This window comes from Somniosus microcephalus, chromosome 4, assembly GCF_052327205.1.
Source record: "Somniosus microcephalus isolate GS21.2 chromosome 4, FLI_Smic_1.0, whole genome shotgun sequence".
NCBI classification, from domain to species: domain Eukaryota; kingdom Metazoa; phylum Chordata; class Chondrichthyes; order Squaliformes; family Somniosidae; genus Somniosus; species Somniosus microcephalus.
In genome coordinates this window covers 14,554,684-14,575,593 of record NC_140990.1, presented here as the reverse complement: position 1 = coordinate 14,575,593, position 20,910 = coordinate 14,554,684, and the positions used below count along the sequence as shown (strand labels likewise).

At 58.2% G+C, this 20,910-nt stretch overlaps 1 protein-coding gene across 1 annotated transcript; it reads right to left on the bottom strand.

The window, feature by feature from the left end:
- Positions 1 to 10,394: 10,394 nt before the first annotated feature.
- Positions 10,395 to 20,656, bottom strand: LOC147118329 (epimerase family protein SDR39U1-like). Its single transcript, XM_085984396.1, has 2 exons — positions 20,474 to 20,656; positions 10,395 to 11,320 (listed from the first exon to the last, which is right to left on the bottom strand). The coding sequence occupies exons 1-2, from the start codon at positions 20,559 to 20,561 to the stop codon at positions 10,911 to 10,913; spliced, it is 498 nt and encodes a 165-aa protein (XP_085840522.1). The 5' UTR covers positions 20,562 to 20,656; the 3' UTR covers positions 10,395 to 10,910.
- Between the last annotated feature and the right edge of the window lie 254 nt (positions 20,657 to 20,910).

The following is a 20,910-nucleotide window of genomic DNA, read 5'->3' as shown; positions in this document are numbered from 1 at the left end:
GAGAGGGGTGCGCGCTGAGATTAGTTTGGGATGGATACAGGGCTATGGGGAGAGAGTAGGGCTGCGGGATTAGTTTGGGATTGATACAGGCCTATGGGGAGAGAGCGGGGCAGTAGGATTGGTTTGGGATGGATACAGGCTATGGGAGAGAGCGGAGCAGTGGATTAGTTTGGGATTGATGCAGGACTATGGGAGAGATTGGGGTGCTGGGATTAGTTTGGGATTGATACAGGGCTATGGGGAGAGAGCGGGGCGGTGGGATTAGTTTGGAATTGATACAGGGCTATGGGAGGAAAGCAGGCCGTGGGATTTCTTTGGGGATTGATACAGGGCTATGGGAAGAGAGTGGAGCAATGGGATTAGTTTGGGATTGATACAGGGCTGTGGGAAGAGAGCGGGGCAGTAGGATTGGTTTGGGACGGATACAGGGCTATGGGGAGAGAATGGAGCAGTGGGATTAGTTTGGGATTGATGCAGGGCTATGGGGAGAGAGTAGAGCTGCGGGATTAGTTTGGGATTGATATAGGGCTATGGGGAGAGAGCGGGGCAGTGGGGTTAGTTTGGGATTGATACAGGGCTATGGGGAGAGAGTGGGGCAGTGGGGTTAGTTTGGGATTGATACAGGGCTATGGGGAGAGAATGGGGCAGTGGAATTAATTTGAGATTGATACAGCGCTATGGGGAGAGAGTGGGACAGTGGGGTTAGTTTGGGATTGATACAGGGCTATGGGGAGAGAGCGGGGCAGTGGAATTAGCTTGAGACTGATACAGGGCTATGGGAGAGAGCGGGGCAGTGGGATAAGTTTGGTATTGATACAGGGGCTATGGGGAGAGAGTGGGGCGGTGGGATTAGTTTGGGATTGATACAGGCTATGGGGAGAGCGCGGGGCGGGTGGGTTTAGTTTGGGATTGATACAGGGCTATGGGGAGAGAGTAGGGGCTGTGGGATTAGTTTGGGATTGATACAGGGCTATGGGGAGAGAGTGGAGCATTGGGATTAGTTTGGGATTGATACAGGGCTATGGGGGATAGAGCGGGCATGGGATTAGTTTGGGATTGATACAGGGCTATGGGGAGGGAGTGAGGCAGTGGATTACTTTGGATTGATACAGGGCTATGGGAGAGAGTATGGCTGTGGGATTAGTTTGGGATAGATACAGCGCAATAGGGAGGGAACAGGGCAGTGGGATTAGTTTGGAATTGATACAGGCTATGGGGAGAGAGCGGGGCAGCGGGATTAGTTTGGGATTGATACAGGGCTATAGGAAGAGAGAGGGGCAGTAGGATTAGTTTGGGATTGATACAGGACTATGGGGAGAGATCAGGCGGCGGGATTAGTTTGGATATAATACAAGGCTATGGGGAGAGAGTGGAGCAATGGGATTAGTTTGGGATTGAGACAGGGCTATGGGGTGAGAGTGGAGCAGTGGGATTAGTTTGGGATTGATGCAGGGCTATGGGAGAGAGTGGAGCAGTGGGATTCGTTTGGATTGATACAGTGCTATGGGGAGAGAGTGGAGCAGTAGGATGAGTTTGGGATTGATACAGGCTATGGGGAGAGAGTGGAGCAGTGGATTAGTTTGGGATTGATACAGGGCTATGGGGAGTGGAGCAGTGGATTAGTTCAGGATGAACTAGCAAAGAGCTGGCACAGATATGAACGACCGAGCGGCCTCCTTCAGTATTGTAAACTTCTACAGGGATCGGTCCTTGGACCCCAGCTATTCACAATATATATTAATGATGATCTAGACAAGGGAACTAGATGTAAATCTCCAAATTTGCAGACGACACAAAGCTGGGGTGGGCGTGTGTGCTGTGAGGAGGATGCGAGAAACTCCAGGATGATTTGGACAGGTTGGGTGATTGGGCAGAAGCATGGCAGATGCAAAATAACGTGGATAAATGTGAGGTTATCCACTTTGGTGGCAAAAACAGGAAGCAGATTATTATCTGAATGGCCATAGATTGGGAGAAGGGGAAGTGCAACGAGACCTGGGTGTCCTTGTGCACCAGTCGCTGAAGGTAAGCATGCAGGTGCAGCAGGCGGTAAGAAGGCAAATGGCATGTTGGCCTTCATAGCAAGAGGTGTTGAGTACAGGAACAAGGATGTCTTGCTGCAGTTGTACAGGGCCTTGGTGAGACCACACCTTGAGTATTGTGTGCAGTTTTGGTCACCTTACCTGAGGAAGGATGTTCTTGCCATGCAAGGAGTTAGGCGAAGATTCACCAGGCTAATACCTGGGATGGCAGGAATGACGTATGAGGGGAGATTGGGTCGATTGGGCTTGTACTCGCTGGAGTTTAGAAGAATGAGAGGGGATCTCATTGAAACTTCTAAAATTCTGACAGGACTGAACAGACTAGATGCAGGAAGGATGTTCCCGATGGTCGGGAAGTCCAGAACCAGGGGTCACAGTCTAAGGATAAGGGGTAGGCCATTTAGGACAGAGATGAGGAGGAATTTCTTCACCCAGAGAGTGGTGAACTGTGGAATTCTCTACCACAGAAGGCAGTGGGAGGCCAGTTCATTAAATATATTCAAGAAGGAGTTGGATACATTTCTTAAGGCTAAAGGGATCAAGGGGGTATGGGGAGAAAGCAGGGACCGGGTGCTGAATTTGGATGATCAGCCATGATCGCATTGAATGGCGAAGCAGGCTCGAGGGGCTGAATGGCCTACTCCTGCTCCTATCTTCTATGTTTCTACATTTCTACCGCAACGGGCTTGCCTAGGTAATATTTTCTGTCTTTGTCTCTCTGGTAATGAAGCACTTCCTTCTAAAAATACTTGAAAAGAGTTGATAAAAACAGAACCCACCCCTGCAATCCAAACAGGTGATGTATGTCTTAATACTGCGCTATGACTATTGGCAAGGGCCCAGGTCAGGCTCGAGAGAGTTGGTTGTAAGTGGATGACAGATTGCCAAATACCAGGCACTGACACCCACAAAGCTTCCTGTTCAAACAGCTCACGAAACGCGGTGGGCGGTTTTCTCCTTCCGCTTGTTGTTGTTCTCAGCTTGGCTCAGTGGGGAGCAGTCTCTCTCGTCTCTAGAGTCAGAAGGGTTGTGGGTTCGAGGCCGCAATCCAGAGACTTGAGGCCCATAATCCAGGCCGACATCCCCAGCACTGAGGGAGCGCTGCACTCTCTGAGGGGGCAGTACTGAGGGAGTGCGGCACTGAGGGACCGCTGCACTGTTAGAGGGACAGTGCAGCGCTCCCTCAGTACAGCCTCTCCGACAGTGCAGCATTCCCTCAGTACAGCCCCTCCGACAGTACAGCACTCCCTCAGTACTGACCCTCCGACAGTGCAGCGCTTCCTCAGTACTGACCCTCCAACAGAGCGGCGCTCCCTCAGTACTGCCCCTCCGACAGTGCAGCACTCCCTCAGTACTGCCCCTCCGACAGTGCAGCACTCCCTCAGTACTGCCCCTCCGACAGTGCGGCGCTCCCTCAGTACTGCCCCCCGACAGTGCAGCACTCCCTCAATACAGCCCCTCCGACAGTACAGCACTCCCTCAGTACTGACCCTCCGACAGTGCAGAGCACCCTCAGTACTGCCCTTCCGACAGTGCGGCGCTCCCTCAGTACTGCCCCTCCGACAGTGCAGCACTCATTCAGTACTGACCCTCCCACAGTGCAGCTCTCCCTCAGTACTGCCCCTCCGACAGTGCAGCACTCCCTCAGTACTGCCCCCCCGACCGTGCAGCACTCCCTCAGTACAGCCCCTCCGACAGTGCAGCACTTCCTCAGTACTGACCCTCCGACAGTGCAGAGCACCCTCAGTACTGCCCCTCCGACAGTGCAGCACTCCCTCAGTACTGCCCCTCCGACAGTGCGGCGCTCCCTCAGTACTGCCCCCCGACAGTGCAGCACTCCCTCAATACAGCCCCTCCGACAGTACAGCACTCCCTCAGTACTGACCCTCCGACAGTGCAGAGCACCCTCAGTACTGCCCTTCCGACAGTGCGGCGCTCCCTCAGTACTGCCCCTCCGACAGTGCAGCACTCATTCAGTACTGACCCTCCCACAGTGCAGCTCTCCCTCAGTACTGCCCCTCCGACAGTGCAGCACTCCCTCAGTACTGCCCCCCCGACCGTGCAGCACTCCCTCAGTACAGCCCCTCCGACAGTGCAGCACTTCCTCAGTACTGACCCTCCGACAGTGCAGAGCACCCTCAGTACTGCCCCTCCGACAGTGCAGCGCTCCCTCAGTACTGACCCTCCGACAGTGCAGCGCTTCCTCAGTACTGACCCTCCAACAGAGCGGCGCTCCCTCAGTACTGCCCCTCCGACAGTGCAGCACTCCCTCAGTACTGCCCCTCCCACAGTGCAGCACTCCCTCAGTACTGTCCCGACAGTGCAGCGCTCCCTCAGTACAGCCCCTCCGAGTGCAGTGCTTCCTCAGTACTGCCCCCCGACCGTGCAGCACTCCCTCAGTACAGCCCCTCCGACAGTACAGCACTCCCTCAGTACTGACCCTCCGACAGTGCAGCGCTCCCTCTGTACTGCCCCACCGACAGTGCAGCGCTCCCTCTATACTGCCCCACCGACAGTGCAGCGCTCCCTCAGTACAGCCCCGCCGACAGTGCAGCGCTCCCTCAGTACTGCCCCACCGACAGTGCAGCGCTCCCTCGGTACTGCAGCTCCGACAGTGCAGCGCTCCCTCAGTACTGCCCCTCTGACAGTGCGGCACACCCTCGGTACTGCCCCTCTGACAGTGCAGCGCTCCCTCAGTACTGCCCCACCGACAGTGCAGCGCTCCCTCAGTACAGCCCCTCCGACAGTACAGCACTCCCTCAGTACTGACCCTCCGACAGTGCAGCGCTTCCTCAGTACTGACCCTCCAACAGAGCGGCGCTCCCTCAGTACTGCCCCTCCGACAGTGCAGCACTCCCTCAGTACTGCCCCTCCGACAGTGCAGCACTCCCTCAGTACTGCCCCTCCGACAGTGCGGCGCTCCCTCAGTACTGCCCCCCGACAGTGCAGCACTCCCTCAATACAGCCCCTCCGACAGTACAGCACTCCCTCAGTACTGACCCTCCGACAGTGCAGAGCACCCTCAGTACTGCCCTTCCGACAGTGCGGCGCTCCCTCAGTACTGCCCCTCCGACAGTGCAGCACTCATTCAGTACTGACCCTCCCACAGTGCAGCTCTCCCTCAGTACTGCCCCTCCGACAGTGCAGCACTCCCTCAGTACTGCCCCCCCGACCGTGCAGCACTCCCTCAGTACAGCCCCTCCGACAGTGCAGCACTTCCTCAGTACTGACCCTCCGACAGTGCAGAGCACCCTCAGTACTGCCCCTCCGACAGTGCAGCGCTCCCTCAGTACTGACCCTCCGACAGTGCAGCGCTTCCTCAGTACTGACCCTCCAACAGAGCGGCGCTCCCTCAGTACTGCCCCTCTGACAGTGCAGCACTCCCTCAGTACTGCCCCTCCCACAGTGCAGCACTCCCTCAGTACTGTCCCGACAGTGCAGCGCTCCCTCAGTACAGCCCCTCCAAGTGCAGTGCTTCCTCAGTACTGCCCCCCGACCGTGCAGCACTCCCTCAGTACAGCCCCTCCGACAGTACAGCACTCCCTCAGTACTGACCCTCCGACAGTGCAGCGCTCCCTCTGTACTGCCCCACCGACAGTGCAGCGCTCCCTCTGTACTGCCCCACCGACAGTGCAGCGCTCCCTCAGTACAGCCCCGCCGACAGTGCAGCGCTCCCTCAGTACTGCCCCACCGACAGTGCAGCGCTCCCTCGGTACTGCAGCTCCGACAGTGCAGCGCTCCCTCAGTACTGCCCCTCTGACAGTGCGGCACTCCCTCGGTACTGCCCCTCTGACAGTGCAGCGCTCCCTCAGTACTGCCCCACCGACAGTGCAGCGCTCCCTCAGTACAGCCCCTCCGACCGTGCAGCACTCCCTCAGTACACACCGACAGTGCAGCGCTCCCTCAGTACTGCCCCTCCCACAGTGCAGCACTCTCAGTACTGCCCCTCCCACAGTGCAGCGCTCCCTCAGTACTGCCCCTCCGACAGTGCAGCGCTCCCTCAGTACTGCTCCTCCGACAGTGAAGCGCTCCCTCAGTACTGCCCCTCCGGCAGTGCAGCGCTCCCTCAGTACTGCCCCTCCGACACTGCAGCGCTCCCTCAGTACTGCCCCTCCCACAGTGCAGCGCTCCCTCAGTACTGCCCCTCCCACAGTGCAGCACTCCCTCAGTACTGCCCCTCCGACAGTGCAGCGCTCCCTCAGTACTGCCCCACCGACAGTGCAGCGCTCCCTCAGTGCTGCCCCTCCGACAGTGCAGCGCTCCCTCAGTACTGCCCCTCCGACAGTGCAGCGCTCCCTCAGTACTGCCCCTCCGACAGTGCGGCACTCCCTCGGTACTGCCCCTCTGACAGTGCAGCGCTCCCTCAGTACTGCCCCACCGACAGTGCAGCGCTCCCTCAGTACAGCCCCTCCGACCGTGCAGAGCACCCTCAGTACTGCCCCTCCGACAGTGCAGCGCTCCCTCAGTACTGCCCCTCCGACAGTGCAGCGCTCCCTCAGTACTGCCCCTCCCACAGTGCAGCACTCCCCCAGTACTGACCCTCCGATAGTGCAGTGCTCCCTCAGTACTGCCCCTCCCACAGTGCAGCGCTCCCTCAGTACTGCCCCTCCGACAGTGCAGCGCTCCCTCAGTACTGCCCCTCCGACAGTGCAGTGCTCCCTCAGTACTGCCCCTCCCACAGTGCAGCGCTCTCTCAGTACTGCCCCTCCGACAGTGCAGCGCTCCCTCAGTACTGACCCTCCGACAGTGCAGCGCTCCCTCCGCACTGACCCTCCCACAGTGCAGCGCTCCCTCAGTACTGCCCCTCCGACAGTGCAGCGCTCCCTCAGTACTGCCCCTCCCACAGTGCAGTGCTCCCTCAGTACTGACCCTCCGACAGTGCATCGCTCCCTCAGTACTGCCCCTCCCACAGTGCAGCGCTCCCTCAGTACTGCCCCTCCCACAGTGCAGCGCTCCCTCAGTACGGCCCCTCCAACAGTGCAGCGCTCCCTCAGTACTTCCCCTCCGACATTGCAGCGCTCCCTCAGTACTGACCCTCCGACAGTGCAGCGCTACCTCAGTACTGCCCCTCCCACAGTGCAGTGCTCCCTCAGTCCAGCCCCTCTGACAGTGCAGCGCTCCCTCAGTACTGCTCCTCCGACAGTGCAGCACTCCCTCAGTACTGCCCCTCCGGCAGTGCAGCGCTCCCTCAGTACTGCTCCTCCGACACTGCAGCGTTCCCTCAGTACTGCCCCTCCCACAGTGCAGCGCTCCCTCAGTACTGCCCCTCCCACAGTGCAGCACTCCCTCAGTACTGCCCCTCCGACAGTGCAGCGCTCCCTCAGTACTGCCCCACCGACAGTGCAGCGCTCCCTCAGTACTGCCCCTCCGACAGTGCAGCGCTCCCTCAGTACTGCCCCTCCGACAGTGCGGCACTCCCTCGGTACTGCCCCTCTGACAGTGCAGCGCTCCCTCAGTACTGCCCCACCGACAGTGCAGCGCTCCCTCAGTACAGCCCCTCCGACCGTGCAGCACTCCCTCAGTACAGCCCGACAGTGCAGCGCTCCCTCAGTACTGCCCCTCCCACAGTGCAGCGCTCCCTCAGTACTGACCCTGCGATAGTGCAGAGCACCCTCAGTACTGCCCCTCTGACAGTGCAGCGCTCCCTCAGTACCGCCCCTCCGACAGTGCAGCGCTCCCTCAGTACCGCCCCTCCGACAGTGCAGCGCTCCCTCAGTACTGCCCCTCCGACAGTGCGGCACTCCCTCGGTACTGCCCCTCTGACAGTGCAGCGCTCCCTCAGTACTGCCCCACCGACAGTGCAGCGCTCCCTCAGTACAGCCCCTCCGACAGTGCGGCACTCCCTCGGTACTGCCCCTCTGACAGTGCAGTGCTCCCTCAGTACTGCCCCACCGACAGTGCAGCGCTCCCTCAGTACTGCCCCTCCCACAGTGCAGCGCTCCCTCAGTACTGACCCTCCGACAGTGCAGCGCTCCCTCAGTACTGTCCCTCCCACAGTGCAGTGCTCCCTCAGTACTGCCCCTCCCACAGTGCAGTGCTCCCTCCGCACTGCCCCTCCCACAGTGCAGCGCTCCCTCAGTACTGCCCCTCCCACAGTGCAGCGCTCCCTCCGCACTGCCCCTCCCACAGTGCAGCGCTCCCTCAGTACTGCCCCTCCGACAGTGCAGCGCTCCCTCAGTACTGCCCCTCCCACAGTGCAGTGCTCTCTCCGCACTGCCCCTCCCACAGTGCAGCGCTCCCTCAGTACTGACCCTCCGACAGTGCAGTGCTCCCTCAGTACTGCCCCTCCCACCGTGCAGTGCTCCCTCAGTACTGTCCCTCCCACAGTGCAGCGCTCCCTCAGTACTGTCCCTCCCACAGTGCAGCGCTCCCTCAGTACTGACCCTCCCACAGTGCAGTGCTCCCTCAGTACTGTCCCTCCCACAGTGCAGCGCTCCCTCAGTACTGCCCCTCCGACAGTGCAGCGCTCCCTCAGTACTGCCCCTCCCACAGTGCAGTGCTCTCTCCGCACTGCCCCTCCCACAGTGCAGCGCTCCCTCAGTACTGACCCTCCGACAGTGCAGTGCTCCCTCAGTACTGCCCCTCCCACCGTGCAGTGCTCCCTCAGTACTGTCCCTCCCACAGTGCAGCGCTCCCTCAGTACTGTCCCTCCCACAGTGCAGCGCTCCCTCAGTACTGACCCTCCCACAGTGCAGTGCTCCCTCAGTACTGTCCCTCCCACAGTGCAGCGCTCCCTCAGTACTGACCCTCCCACAGTGCAGTGCTCCCTCAGTACTGTCCCTCCCACAGTGCAGCGCTCCCTCAGTACTGCCCCTCCCACAGTGCAGCGCTCCCTCAGTACTGTCCCTCCCACAGTGCAGCGCTCTCAGTACTGCCCCTCCCACAGTGCAGCGCTCCCTCAGTACTGTCCCTCCCACAGTGCAGTGCTCCCTCAGTACTGTCCCTCCCACAGTGCAGTGCTCCCTCAGTACTGTCCCTCCCACAGTGCAGTGCTCCCTCAGTACTGTCCCTCCCACAGTGCAGTGCTCCCTCAGTACTGCCCCTCCCACAGTGCAGGGGAGTGTCGGCCCGGGATTATGGGGCTCGAGTCTCTGGTGTGGGGGGAGGGGCTCAAACCCACGATGACCTTCTAGCTCCGAGGCGAGAGACGGAGTGCTACCAACTGAGCCACGGCTGACACAGTAGAAAAGAACGAGGAGAGGCGGCGGCAACAACATAAACTGAAGGGTACGATCCTAAAGGGGGTGCATGAACAGAGAGACCTGGGGGTGTGTGTGCACAAATCGCTGAAGGTGGCAGGGCAGATGGAGAAAGTGGTTAAAAAAGCATACAGGATCCTGGACTTCATAAATAGAGGCATAGAGTCCAAAAGCAAAGAAGTTATGATGAACCTTTATAAAACACTGGTTCGGCCTCAACTGGAGTATTGTGTCCAATTCTGGGCACCGTACTTTCGGAAGGATGTGAAGGCCTTAGAGAGGGCACAGAAAAGATTTATGAGAATGATTCCAGGGATGAGGGACTTCAGTTACGTGGATAGACTGGAGAAGCTGGGGTTGTTTTCCTTTGAGCAGAGAAGGTTAAGAGGAGATTTGATGGAGGTGTTCAAAATCATGAGGGGTCTGGACAGAGTAGATAGAGAGAAACTGTTCCCATTGGCGGAAGGGTCGAGAACCAGAGGACACAGATTTCAGGTAATTGGCAGAAGAACCAAAGGCGCCATGAGGAAAAACTTTTTTATGCAGCAAGTGGTTAGGATCTGGAATGCACTGCCTGAGAGGGTGGTGGAGGCAGATTCAATCACCGCTTTCAAAAAAAGGGAAAAATTTGCAGGACTACGGGGAAAGAGCAGGAGGGATGTCCCAAAGCACTTTACAGCCAATGAAGTACTTTTGAAGTGTAGTCACTGTTATAACGTAGGAAACACGGCAGCCAATTTGTGCACAGCAAGATCCCACAATGAGGTAAATGACCAGATAACTTGTTTTTTCAGTGATGTTGTGTTGAGGGATAAATATTGGTCCCAGGACACCGGGAAGAACTCCAGCTGCTTGTCTTCCAATAGTGGCCGTGGGATCTTTTACGTCCCACCTGAGGGGGCAGACGCGGCCCTCGGTTTAACGTCTCATCCAAAAGGCAGTGCAGTTAATTTTGCATTGAGCACTGTCCAGTTTCGCCCCACCCCCATCCCCAACCCCTCCAATCTCCCAGGTCCAGTGCCTGCGTACTTTTAAAATACAACAAGGAGAGGGCGCAAAGGAGATTTACCAGAATGGTACCAGGGATGAGGGACTTGAGATGTGATGAGGTCTCTCGACAAAAGATGACAAGGGACACAGCAGCTCAACACCATCACGGCAAAAGAAAACAAACCTTTATTGCTTTTCGAATAATTGGTTTAGACACAAGCAAAATTCAACGGGACCGACATCTTGGGGTGGGGGGCGGCAGGGGTCTTGCAGCACGTCCGCACCTTCTGATCCTGCAATTCTCCCATCAACTGCACTCGTCCCCTGTCTCGCTCTCTCTCCCATCCTCTGACCCCCGACCTCGCCATCCCTGACGCTGCCATCCCCGACCCTTGACCTCACCATCCTCGACCCCCGACCTCGCTATCCTGACGCCCCCGACCTCGCCATCTCTGACCCTGCCATCCCCAACCCTTGACCTCACCATCCTCGACCCCTGACCTCGCCATCCTGACACCCCCCGACCTCGCCATCCTCTGACCCCCGACCTCACCATCTCCTGACCCCTCACCCTGCCAACCTCACAATCCCTCATCAATTGACTCTGACCTCGCCTTCCCCCAACCCCGACCTCGCCATCCCCCTTCCCCCGACTTGGCCCGCGGGGCCGTCACGAGGGTCAGGACACGATGTCCTCCAGGGCGGCCTGGAGCTCGGGGTAGCGGTACTTGTACCCGCTCCGCAAGGTGCGCTCAGGCACCACCCGCTGGCCCTCCAGCAACATCACCCCCCGCTCGGCACCCAGCACGGCCTGCACCGCCAACCCAGGCAGGGCCAGCAGCGCCGGACGCCTCAGGCTGGCCGCCAGCGCCCCCGCAAACTCGCCGTTGGTGTTCTGGGTGGGGGCCACCCCGTTCAGAACGCCCGTCACCGACCCGTTGTCCAGCGCGTGTGCGATGATCCCGCCCAGGTCCTCCACGTGGATCCACGGGAAGTACTGCTGGCCGGACCCGATCGGTCCTCCGACCCCCAGCCAGAATGGCCAAATCATCTGCTTGATGGCACCGCCGTCCTTGCCCAGCACCACTCCTGGGGAACGGAGAGAGAGCGAGTGAGGGTTAGAGGGGAGCCGTACACAGCACCACCCCTGGGGAACGGAGAGAGAGAGAGAGGGGGTTAGAGGGGAGACGTACACAGCACCACTCCTGGGGAATGGGGAGAGAGCGAGAGGGGGTTAGAGGGGAGACGTACACAGCACCACTCCTGGGGAACGGGGAGAGAGTGAGAGGGGGTTAGAGGGGAGACGTACACAGCACCACTCCTGGGGAACGGAGAGAGAGAGAGCGAGGGAGGGTTAGAGGGGAGATGTACACAGCACCACTCCTGGGGAATGGAGAGAGAGTGAGAGAGGGGAGTCGGAACCAACACCAGTCCTGGGGAACGGAGAGAGAGAGAGCGAGGGAGGGTTAGAGGGGAGACGTACACAGCACCACTCCTGGGGAGAGAGAGGGAGGGTTAGAGGGGAGACGTACACAGCACCACTCCTGGGGAGAGAGAGAGCGAGAGAGGGTTAGAGGGGAGACGTACACAGCACCACTCCTGGGGAGAGAGAGAGCGAGAGAGGGTTAGAGGGGAGACGTACACAGCACCACTCCTGGGGAGAGAGAGAGCGAGAGGGGGTTAGAGGGGAGACGTACACAGCACCACTCCTGGGGAATGGAGAGAGAGCGAGAGGGGGTTAGAGGGGAGACGTACACAGCACCACTCCTGGGGAATGGGGAGAGAGCGAGAGGGGGTTAGAGGGGAGACGTACACAGCACCACTCCTGGGGAATGGGGAGAGAGCGAGAGGGGGTTAGAGGGGAGACGTACACAGCACCACTCCTGGGGAATGGAGAGAGAGCGAGAGGGGGTTAGAGGGGAGATGTACACAGCACCACTCCTGGGGAATGGAGAGAGAGTGAGAGAGGGGAGTCGGAACCAACACCAGTCCTGGGGAACGGAGAGAGAGAGAGCGAGGGAGGGTTAGAGGGGAGACGTACACAGCACCACACCTGGGGAGAGAGAGAGCAAGAGAGGGTGAGAGGGGAGTCGTACACAGCACCACCCCTGGGGAACGGAGAGAGAGAGAGCGAGGGAGGGTTAGAGGGGAGACATACACAGCACCACTCCTGGGGAGAGAGAGAGCGAGAGGGTTAGAGGGGAGACGTACACAGCACCACTCCTGGGGAATGGGGAGAGAGCGAGAGAGGGTTAGAGGGGAGACGTACACAGCACCACTCCTGGGGAATGGGGAGAGAGCGAGAGGGGGTTAGAGGGGAGACATACACAGCACCACTCCTGGGGAATGGGGAGAGAGTGAGAGGGGGTTAGAGGGGAGACGTACACAGCACCACTCCTGGGGAATGGGGAGAGAGCGAGAGAGGGTTAGAGGGGGGACGTACACAGCACCACTCCTGGGGAATGGGGAGAGAGCGAGAGGGGGTTAGAGGGGAGACGTACACAGCACCACTCCTGGGGAATGGGGAGAGAGCGAGAGGGGGTTAGAGGGGAGACGTACACAGCACCACTCCTGGGGAATGGGGAGAGAGCGAGAGGGGGTTAGAGGGGAGAGGTACACAGCACCACTCCTGGGGAATGGGGAGAGAGAGAGAGGGGGTTAGAGGGGAGACGTACACAGCACCACTCCTGGGGAACGGAGAGAGAGCGAGAGGGGGTTAGAGGGGAGACGTACACAGCACCACTCCTGGGGAATGGAGAGAGAACGAGAGGGGGTTAGAGGGGGGACGTACACAGCACCACTCCTGGGGAATGGAGGGAGAGTGAGAGGGGGTTAGAGGGGAGACATACACAGCACCACTCCTGGGGAATGGGGAGAGAGCGAGAGGGGGTTAGAGGGGAGACGTACACAGCACCACTCCTGGGGAATGGGGAGAGAGCGAGAGGGGGTTAGAGGGGAGACGTACACAGCACCACTCCTGGGGAATGGAGAGAGAGAGAGAGGGGGTTAGAGGGGAGACGTACACAGCACCACTCCTGGGGAATGGAGAGAGAGCGAGAGGGGGTTAGAGGGGAGACGTACACAGCACCACTCCTGGGGAATGGGGAGAGAGCGAGAGGGGGTTAGAGGGGAGACGTACATAGCACCACTCCTGGGGAACGGAGAGAGCGAGAGGGGGTTAGAGGGGAGACGTACACAGCACCACTCCTGGGAAATGGAGAGAGAGCGAGAGGGGGTTAGAGGGGAGACGTACACAGCACCACTCCTGGGGAATGGGGAGAGAGCGAGAGGGGGTTAGAGGTGAGACGTACTGTGGTAAACCACTGTTAACTCTGTACATGTCTGTGTGGTAAACCACTGATAACCCTGTACAGGTCCGGGCATGTCTCCGCCCCTGGCTCCACCCCTAAGCCCAGGTATAAAGGTGACTCACCACCCTTCCCCCGGGAGCTCTTAGGATGGATCCACTAGCAGAGGCATGCTCCAGTTCTAAGTCAATAAAAGCCTACTTCGTATAAGTTCAACTCGTAGTCTTTGGTGTTGTTGATAGTGCATCAATTTTATTGACTAAATTTTCGACATGGAGCAAATTGAAGCCGGAACGTTTAGACCTGGATCCTCAAGCAGCAGATGCAGCCAATAACTTTGAACACTGGCTGAGCTGTTTCGAAGCCTTCCTGGAGGCCTCCAGCACTACCGTCACTACAGATGACGCGAAACGGCTTGTCTTGAACTCACGGGTGAGCCACCGAGTCTACTCGATCATCCGAGACGCCACAACTTACGCGGCCGCCATCGCGACGCTAAAGGAACAATACGTGAGGCCTGTTAACGAGGTCTACGCCAGACACCTCCTGGCTACCCGAAAACAGCGCCCCGGGGAATCGGGCGCCGAATATTTACTGGCACTGAGAGTCCTCGGCCGGGCCTGTAATTGCAAAGCGGTGACGGCCAAGGAATGCACAGAAGACCTGATCCGGGACGCCTACGTAGCCGGCATCAGGTCCAACTATACTCGGCAGAGGCTGCTGGAACAGAGGGGGCTCGACCTGCAGAAGACGGTGGCCCTCGCTAACTCGTTAGACGTGGCCCTCCAGAACATGGACGCCTACCCCCCTGACCGGATGGCCACGTGGATGTCACGGGAGCAGCCATCTTGGGACCCGGTAAGGCCACAAGCCGCCAGCAGCCCAACTACAGCTGCAATGACCAGAGGCCAGAAATGCTACTTCTGCGGCCAGGCCAAGCACCCCAGACAGCAATGCCCAGCAAAGGACGCGACCTGCTCCAAATGCGGCAAGAAAGGCCACTACGCGAGAGTGTGCAGGGCGAAATCGACCCCCAATTCCAGCAGCGCCGCGTGTGAACCGTGCAGGCCGCCATTTTGGACCCCACCAGCCACGTGTGAGCCGTGCGGGCCGCCATTTTGGGCACCACCAGCCGCGGGGGAGCCGCCATCTTAGACACCATTTCGGGACCAGGCCCCCGGCGCGGGCGAATACTACAGCGACCCACCGACCTCAACGATAGCCTCCATCACCCTGGACCAATCTAGGCCCCATCAACTAGCCAGGTCCATGATGAACGTAAAGGTAAATGGCCATGCCACAAATTGCCTTTTCGACTGCGGAAGCACGGAGAGCTTCATCCACCCCGACACGGTGCGACGCTACTCCCTATCGGTTATGCCCACACGCCACCAGGTCTTTATGGCCTCAAAGTCCCATACGGCGGACGTCGGCGGCTACTGTGTAGCGACTCTGACAGTGAACGGCGTGGAGTACAGAGATTTTAAATTCCTCGTCCTGCCACAGCTCTGCGCTCCCGTACTGCTAGGATTAGACTTCCAGTGCCATCTGGAGAGCATCACGATGGCATATGGCGGGCCCCTGCCCCCACTTACAGTCTGCAGCCGGCAGAATTTAAACACGGCGCCGCGCAAAGTATGCAGCCTGTCCACCCTGAAGGTCAAACCCCCCCCACCCCGTTGTTCGCTAACCTCGCCAAAGACTGCAAGCCAATTGCTACTAAAAGCAGGCGGTACAGTGCCGGGGATAGGAGCTTTATTAAATCAGAAGTAGAAAGACTCCTGAGGGAAGGGATTATCGAGGGCAGCACCAGCCCATGGCGAGCCCAAGTGGTGGTAGTGAAGACCGGCGAAAAACAGCGCCTGGTTATTGATTACAGCCAGACGATCAATCGATACACGCAATTAGACGCATACCCACTTCCCCACATATCTGACATGGTCAACCAGATAGCACAATACCGGGTATTCTCGACGATTGATCTGAAGTCGGCATACCACCAGCTCCCCATCAGGCCTGAGGACCGCCAGTACACGGCCTTTGAGGCTGACGGTCGCCTCTACCACTTCCTCCGAGTCCCCTTCGGCGTCACCAACGGGGTCTCGGTCTTCCAAAGGGAGATGGACCGGATGGTTGACCAGAACGCGCTGCAGGCCACCTTCCCCTATCTAGACAACGTCACCATCTGCGGCCATGACCGGCAGGACCACGACGCCAACCTAGAAAAATTCCTCCGTACGGCCCAACGGCTGAATCTGACATACAACAGAGAAAAATGTATGTTCCGCACCACGCGCCTCGCTATTCTTGGCTGCGTGGTGGAAAACGGAGTCATCGGCCCCAACCCCGACCGAATGCGCCCCCTCCTGGAACTACCCCTCCCCCACTGCCTAAAAGCCCTGAAGAGATGCCTAGGGTTCTTCTCTTACTACGCCCAGTGGGTGCCCAACTATGCGGACAAAGCCCGGCCCCTCATCAAGTCAACCTCCTTCCCCCTGACGGCAGAGGCCCGTGCGGCCTTCACCCTCATAAAAGAGGACATTGCGAAGGCCACAATGCACGCAGTGGATGAGTCCATCCCTTTCCAAGTGGAGAGCAATGCATCCGACTTCGCCCTAGCCGCAACCCTTAACCAGGCGGGGAGACCCGTGGCCTTCTTTTCACGGACCCTCCAGGGCCCCGAAATTCGACACTCCTCAGTCGAGAAGGAGGCCCAGGCGATAGTGGAGGCTGTACGGCCCTGGCCGGTAAACGTTTCACCCTGCTCACTGACCAACGGTCAGTAGCATTTATGTTTAACAACAGACAAAGGGGGAAAATCAAAAATGATAAGATATTGCGGTGGAGGATCGAGTTATCCACCTACAACTACGATATTTATACCGGCCCGGGAAACGTAATGAGCCCCCAGACGCCCTATCCCGTGGGACATGTGCCAACGCAGAAGTCGATAGGCTACGGACCCTCCACAATGATCTCTGCCACCCGGGGGTCACCAGGTTCTTCCATTTTATTAAAGCTCGCAACCTGCCTTACTCCATCGAGGAGGTCAGGACCATGACCAGGAACTGCCAGGTCTGCGCCGAATGCAAACCGCATTTTTATAGGCCAGACAGGGCACACCTGATTAAAGCCACCCGCCCCTTCGAACGTCTCAGCGTCGATTTCAAGGGGCCCCTTCCCTCCTCTGACCGCAACACGTACTTCCTCAATATTATTGACGAGTACTCCCGTTTCCCCTTCGCCATCCCCTGCCCGGACATGACCAGTGCCACAGTCATCAGGTGCCTCAACGACCTGTTCGCCATATTTGGCTTCCCCAATTACATCCACAGCGACAGGGGCTCGTCGTTCATGAGCGACGAGCTGCGCCAGTACCTGCTCGAGAAGGGCATAGCCACGAGCAGGACTACCAGCTACAACCCCCGGGGTAACGGACAGGTAGAGAGGGAGAACGCAACGGTGTGGAAGACCGCCATGCTCGCCCTAAAATCCAAGGGCCTCCCAATCTCCCGCTGGCAAGATGTCCTCCCCGATGCGCTCCACTCCATACGATCACTGCTCTGTACTGCCACAAACGCCACCCCTCACGAGAAGATGTTCGTCTTCCCCAGGAAATCCACCTCGGGGACATCACTACCGCCATGGCTGACGTCTCCGGGACCCGTCCTGCTCAGGAAACACGTGAGGAGCCATAAGATGGACCCCCTGGTCGAAAAGGTTCACTTCCTCCACGCCAACCCACAGTACGCCTACGTGGCGTATCCTGACGGGCGGGAGGACACAGTCTCAATTCGAGACCTCGCACCCTCAGGTACCACCCGAAACACCATCGATCACCATCCACTACCTCCACCCACCACCACTACCCACGACGCACCACCAGGGTGTCTACCACGAACTGATGACATGCCGGTGCCATCCCTACCCCGAGAGGACGACACACCAGTGCCCCGTCCCACGCGAGAAGCGGCCGCGGGCAAAGAACCGCCGCAACCGGCACCACGAAGATCATTACGGCAGACAAGACCCCCGGAGAGACTTTCGTATACGAACTTTTGAAACACTTCACCCCGCCGGACTCTTTTTTAAACAGGGGTGAATGGGGTAAACCACTGTTAACTCTGTACATGTCTGTGTGGTAAACCACTGTTAACTCTGTACAGGTCCGGGCATGTCTCCGCCCCTGGCTCCACCCCTAAGCCCAGGTATAAAGGTGACTCACCACCCTTCCCCCGGGAGCTCTTAGGATGGATCCACTAGCAGAGGCATGCTCCAGTTCTTAGTCAATAAAAGCCTACTTCGTATAAGTTCAACTCGTAGTCTTCGGTGTTGTTGATAGTGCATCACGTACACAGCACCACTCCTGGGGAATGGGGAGAGAGCGAGAGGGGGTTAGAGGGGAGACGTACACAGCACCACTCCTGGGGAATGGGGAGAGAGCGAGAGGGGGTTAGAGGGGAGACGTACACAGCACCACTCCTGGGGAATGGGGAGAGAGCGAGAGGGGGTTAGAGGGGAGACGTACACAGCACCACTCCTGGGGAATGGGGAGAGAGCGAGAGGGGGTTAGAGGGGAGACGTACACAGCACCACTCCTGGGGAATGGAGAGAGAGCGAGAGGGGGTTAGAGGGGAGACGTACACAGCACCACTCCTGGGGAATGGGGAGAGAGCGAGAGGGGGTTAGAGGGGAGAGGTAAACAGCACCACTCCTGGGGAATGGAGAGAGAGCGAGAGGGGGTTAGCGGGGAGACGTACACAGCACCACTCCTGGGGAATGGGGAGAGAGCGAGAGGGGGTTAGAGGGGAGACGTACACAGCACCACTCCTGGGGAATGGGGAGAGAGCGAGAGGGGGTTAGAGGGGAGACGTACACAGCACCACTCCTGGGGAATGGGGAGAGAGCGAGAGGGGGTTAGAGGGGAGACGTACACAGCACCACTCCTGTGGAATGGAGAGAGAGCGAGAGGGGGTTAGAGGGGAGACGTACACAGCACCACTCCTGGGGAATGGGGAGAGAGCGAGAGGGTGTTAGAGGGGAGAGGTAAACAGCACCACTCCTGGGGAATGGAGAGAGAGCGAGAGGGGGTTAGAGGGGAGACGTACACAGCACCACTCCTGGGGAATGGGAAGGGGGAGTGGGAGGGAGAAAGAGAACCAAAGGAAACAGGAGCAAGAGAAAGACAGGAAAGTGCCAGTCCAGGGAGAAGAGAGATCATACACAACAACTTGCCATTATATAGCGCGTTTAACACCTTTAAATGGCAGGGTTAACAAGCAGGGCCACGACTGGCTTCAGGGAAATCAGCCATGGTTGCCCAGTCCCGATCACTGGCGGGGGTTGGGGGGGAGGGGGGAAGACAAGGATCGGAGTCGGCTGGGCGCGCTGCACCCCTCAGTCGAATATCCCATCGAAACTCAGGCTGGGTCGGAGGTCGCGGACCGGGCGCTCAAGGTGCGGGGTTGGAGGGGGCGGCGGGAAAACCCACCTAGCCTTTAAAAAATAAAAAGGCTGCTCTTCAAAGTGGTGGCCGTGGGGTTTTCTCAGTCAACCTGGGAGGGCGGCCGGGGGCCTCGGTTTAACGTCTCATCCGAAAGACGGTGCAGTCCATCTCGCCTTGGATGATCCCGTTCTCCCCGCCCCTCTCATGCCTGCGTACAACAAGGAGGGGGTGCAGGAGATTCACCAGAATGGTACCGGGGGATGAGGGACTTCAGTGATGTGGAGAGACTTCGAGAGTTAGCTGGTCTTGTTCGCCTTAGAGCAGAGAAGGTTAAGAGGAGAAACTGTTTCCATTGGCAGGAGGGTCGGTAACCAGAGGGACACAGATTTAAGATACTTGGCAAAAGAACCAGAGGGGGGAGATGAGCAGTAGTGTATTTACGCAGTGAGTTGTGATCTGGAACGCGCTGCCTGAAATTGCGGTGGAAGCAGATTCAAGAGTAACTTTCAAAAAGAGAACTGGGTAAATACCTGAAGGGGAAAAAATTTGCAGGACCATGGGGGGGAAAAGGGCAGGAGGGAGCGGGACTAATCAGGCTGCTTTTTCCAGAGGCTGCACGGGTACGATGGGCTGAATGGCCTCTTTCTGTGCTGCATGATTCTAGAACCACGGGGCAGTTTCAGGATAAGGGGTCGCCCATTTAAGACGGAGATGAGGAGGAATTTCTTCTCTCAGAGGGACGTGAATCTTTGGAATTCTCTGCCCCAGAGAGCGGTGGAGGCTGGGTCATTAAATATATTTAAGAACTTAAGAATATAAGAAATGGAAGCAGGAGTCGGCCATTCGGCCCTTCGAGCCTGCTCCGCCATTCAATGAGATCATGGCTGATCTTCTGCCTCAACTCCATTCACCGGCCCTATCGCCATATCCCTTGATGTCCTTACTAGTCAGAAATCTATCGACTTCTGTTTTGAATATATCCAACGACGGAGCCTCCACAGCCCTCTGGGGTAGAGAATTCCAAAGATTCACCGCCCTCTGTGTGAAGAAATTTCTTCTCATCTCAGTCCTGAATGGCCGACCCTTTATCCTGAGGCTGTGGCCCCTGGTTCTAGACTCCCCAGCCAAGGGAAACATTCTCCCAGCATCCACCCTATCAAGCCCTGTAAGAATACAGGCCTAGTTTACTCAATCTCTTTTCATACGACAGTCCCGCCATCCCAGGAATCAATCCTGTGAACCTTCGTTGCACTCCCTCTATGGCAAGTATATCCTCCCTTACGTAAGGAGACCAAAACTGTACACAATAAGTTGGAGATAAGACAGATATTTGAGCTACAGGGGAGTCGAGGGGTGTGGGGATCGGGCGGGAAAGTAGAGTTGAGGCCAAGGTCAGATCAGCCATGATCTTATTGAATGGCGGAGCAGGCTCGAGGGGCCGAATGGCCTGTTCCTGGCTCCTATTTCTTATGTTCTTATTGAACTTACCGGAACGCACGATGACCTGACGCACGACCTGGCCCTTGTCTGCCGGCAGCTGTGCGGCCTCCTCCCAGTCCCTCACCAGACGGGACATGAAGTCAAAGTCACCGCCTGGGCTGCTCTCGTCGTACTCAGTGGTCAGACTCGGCCGATAGTACCCTGGGGGGGGAGGGGAGGGGAGGGGGGGGTGAAAGAGAGTAAATCAGTCACTGCGCACAAAATCTGTGAAGGCTCCCTCAGTACTGCCCCTCCGACAGTGCAGCGCTCCCTCAGTACTGCCCCTCCGACAGTGCAGCACTCCCTCAGTACTGCCCTCCGACAGTGCGGCGCTCCCTCAGTACTGCCCCTCCGACAGTGCAGCGCTCCCTCAGTACTGCCCCTCCGACAGTGCAGCGCTCCCTCAGTACTGCCCCTCCGACAGTGCGGCGCTCCCTCAGTACTGC

Coding starts and splice junctions, on each gene's coding strand:
- LOC147118329 (XM_085984396.1), bottom strand. CDS start 20,561: ATGTCCCGTCTGGTGAGGGACTGGGAGGAGGCCGCACAGCTGCCGGCA. Junction 11,321..20,473: donor TCAGGTCATCGTGCGTTCCG/GTAAGTTCAATA, acceptor TCCGTTCCCCAG/GAGTGGTGCTGGGCAAGGAC.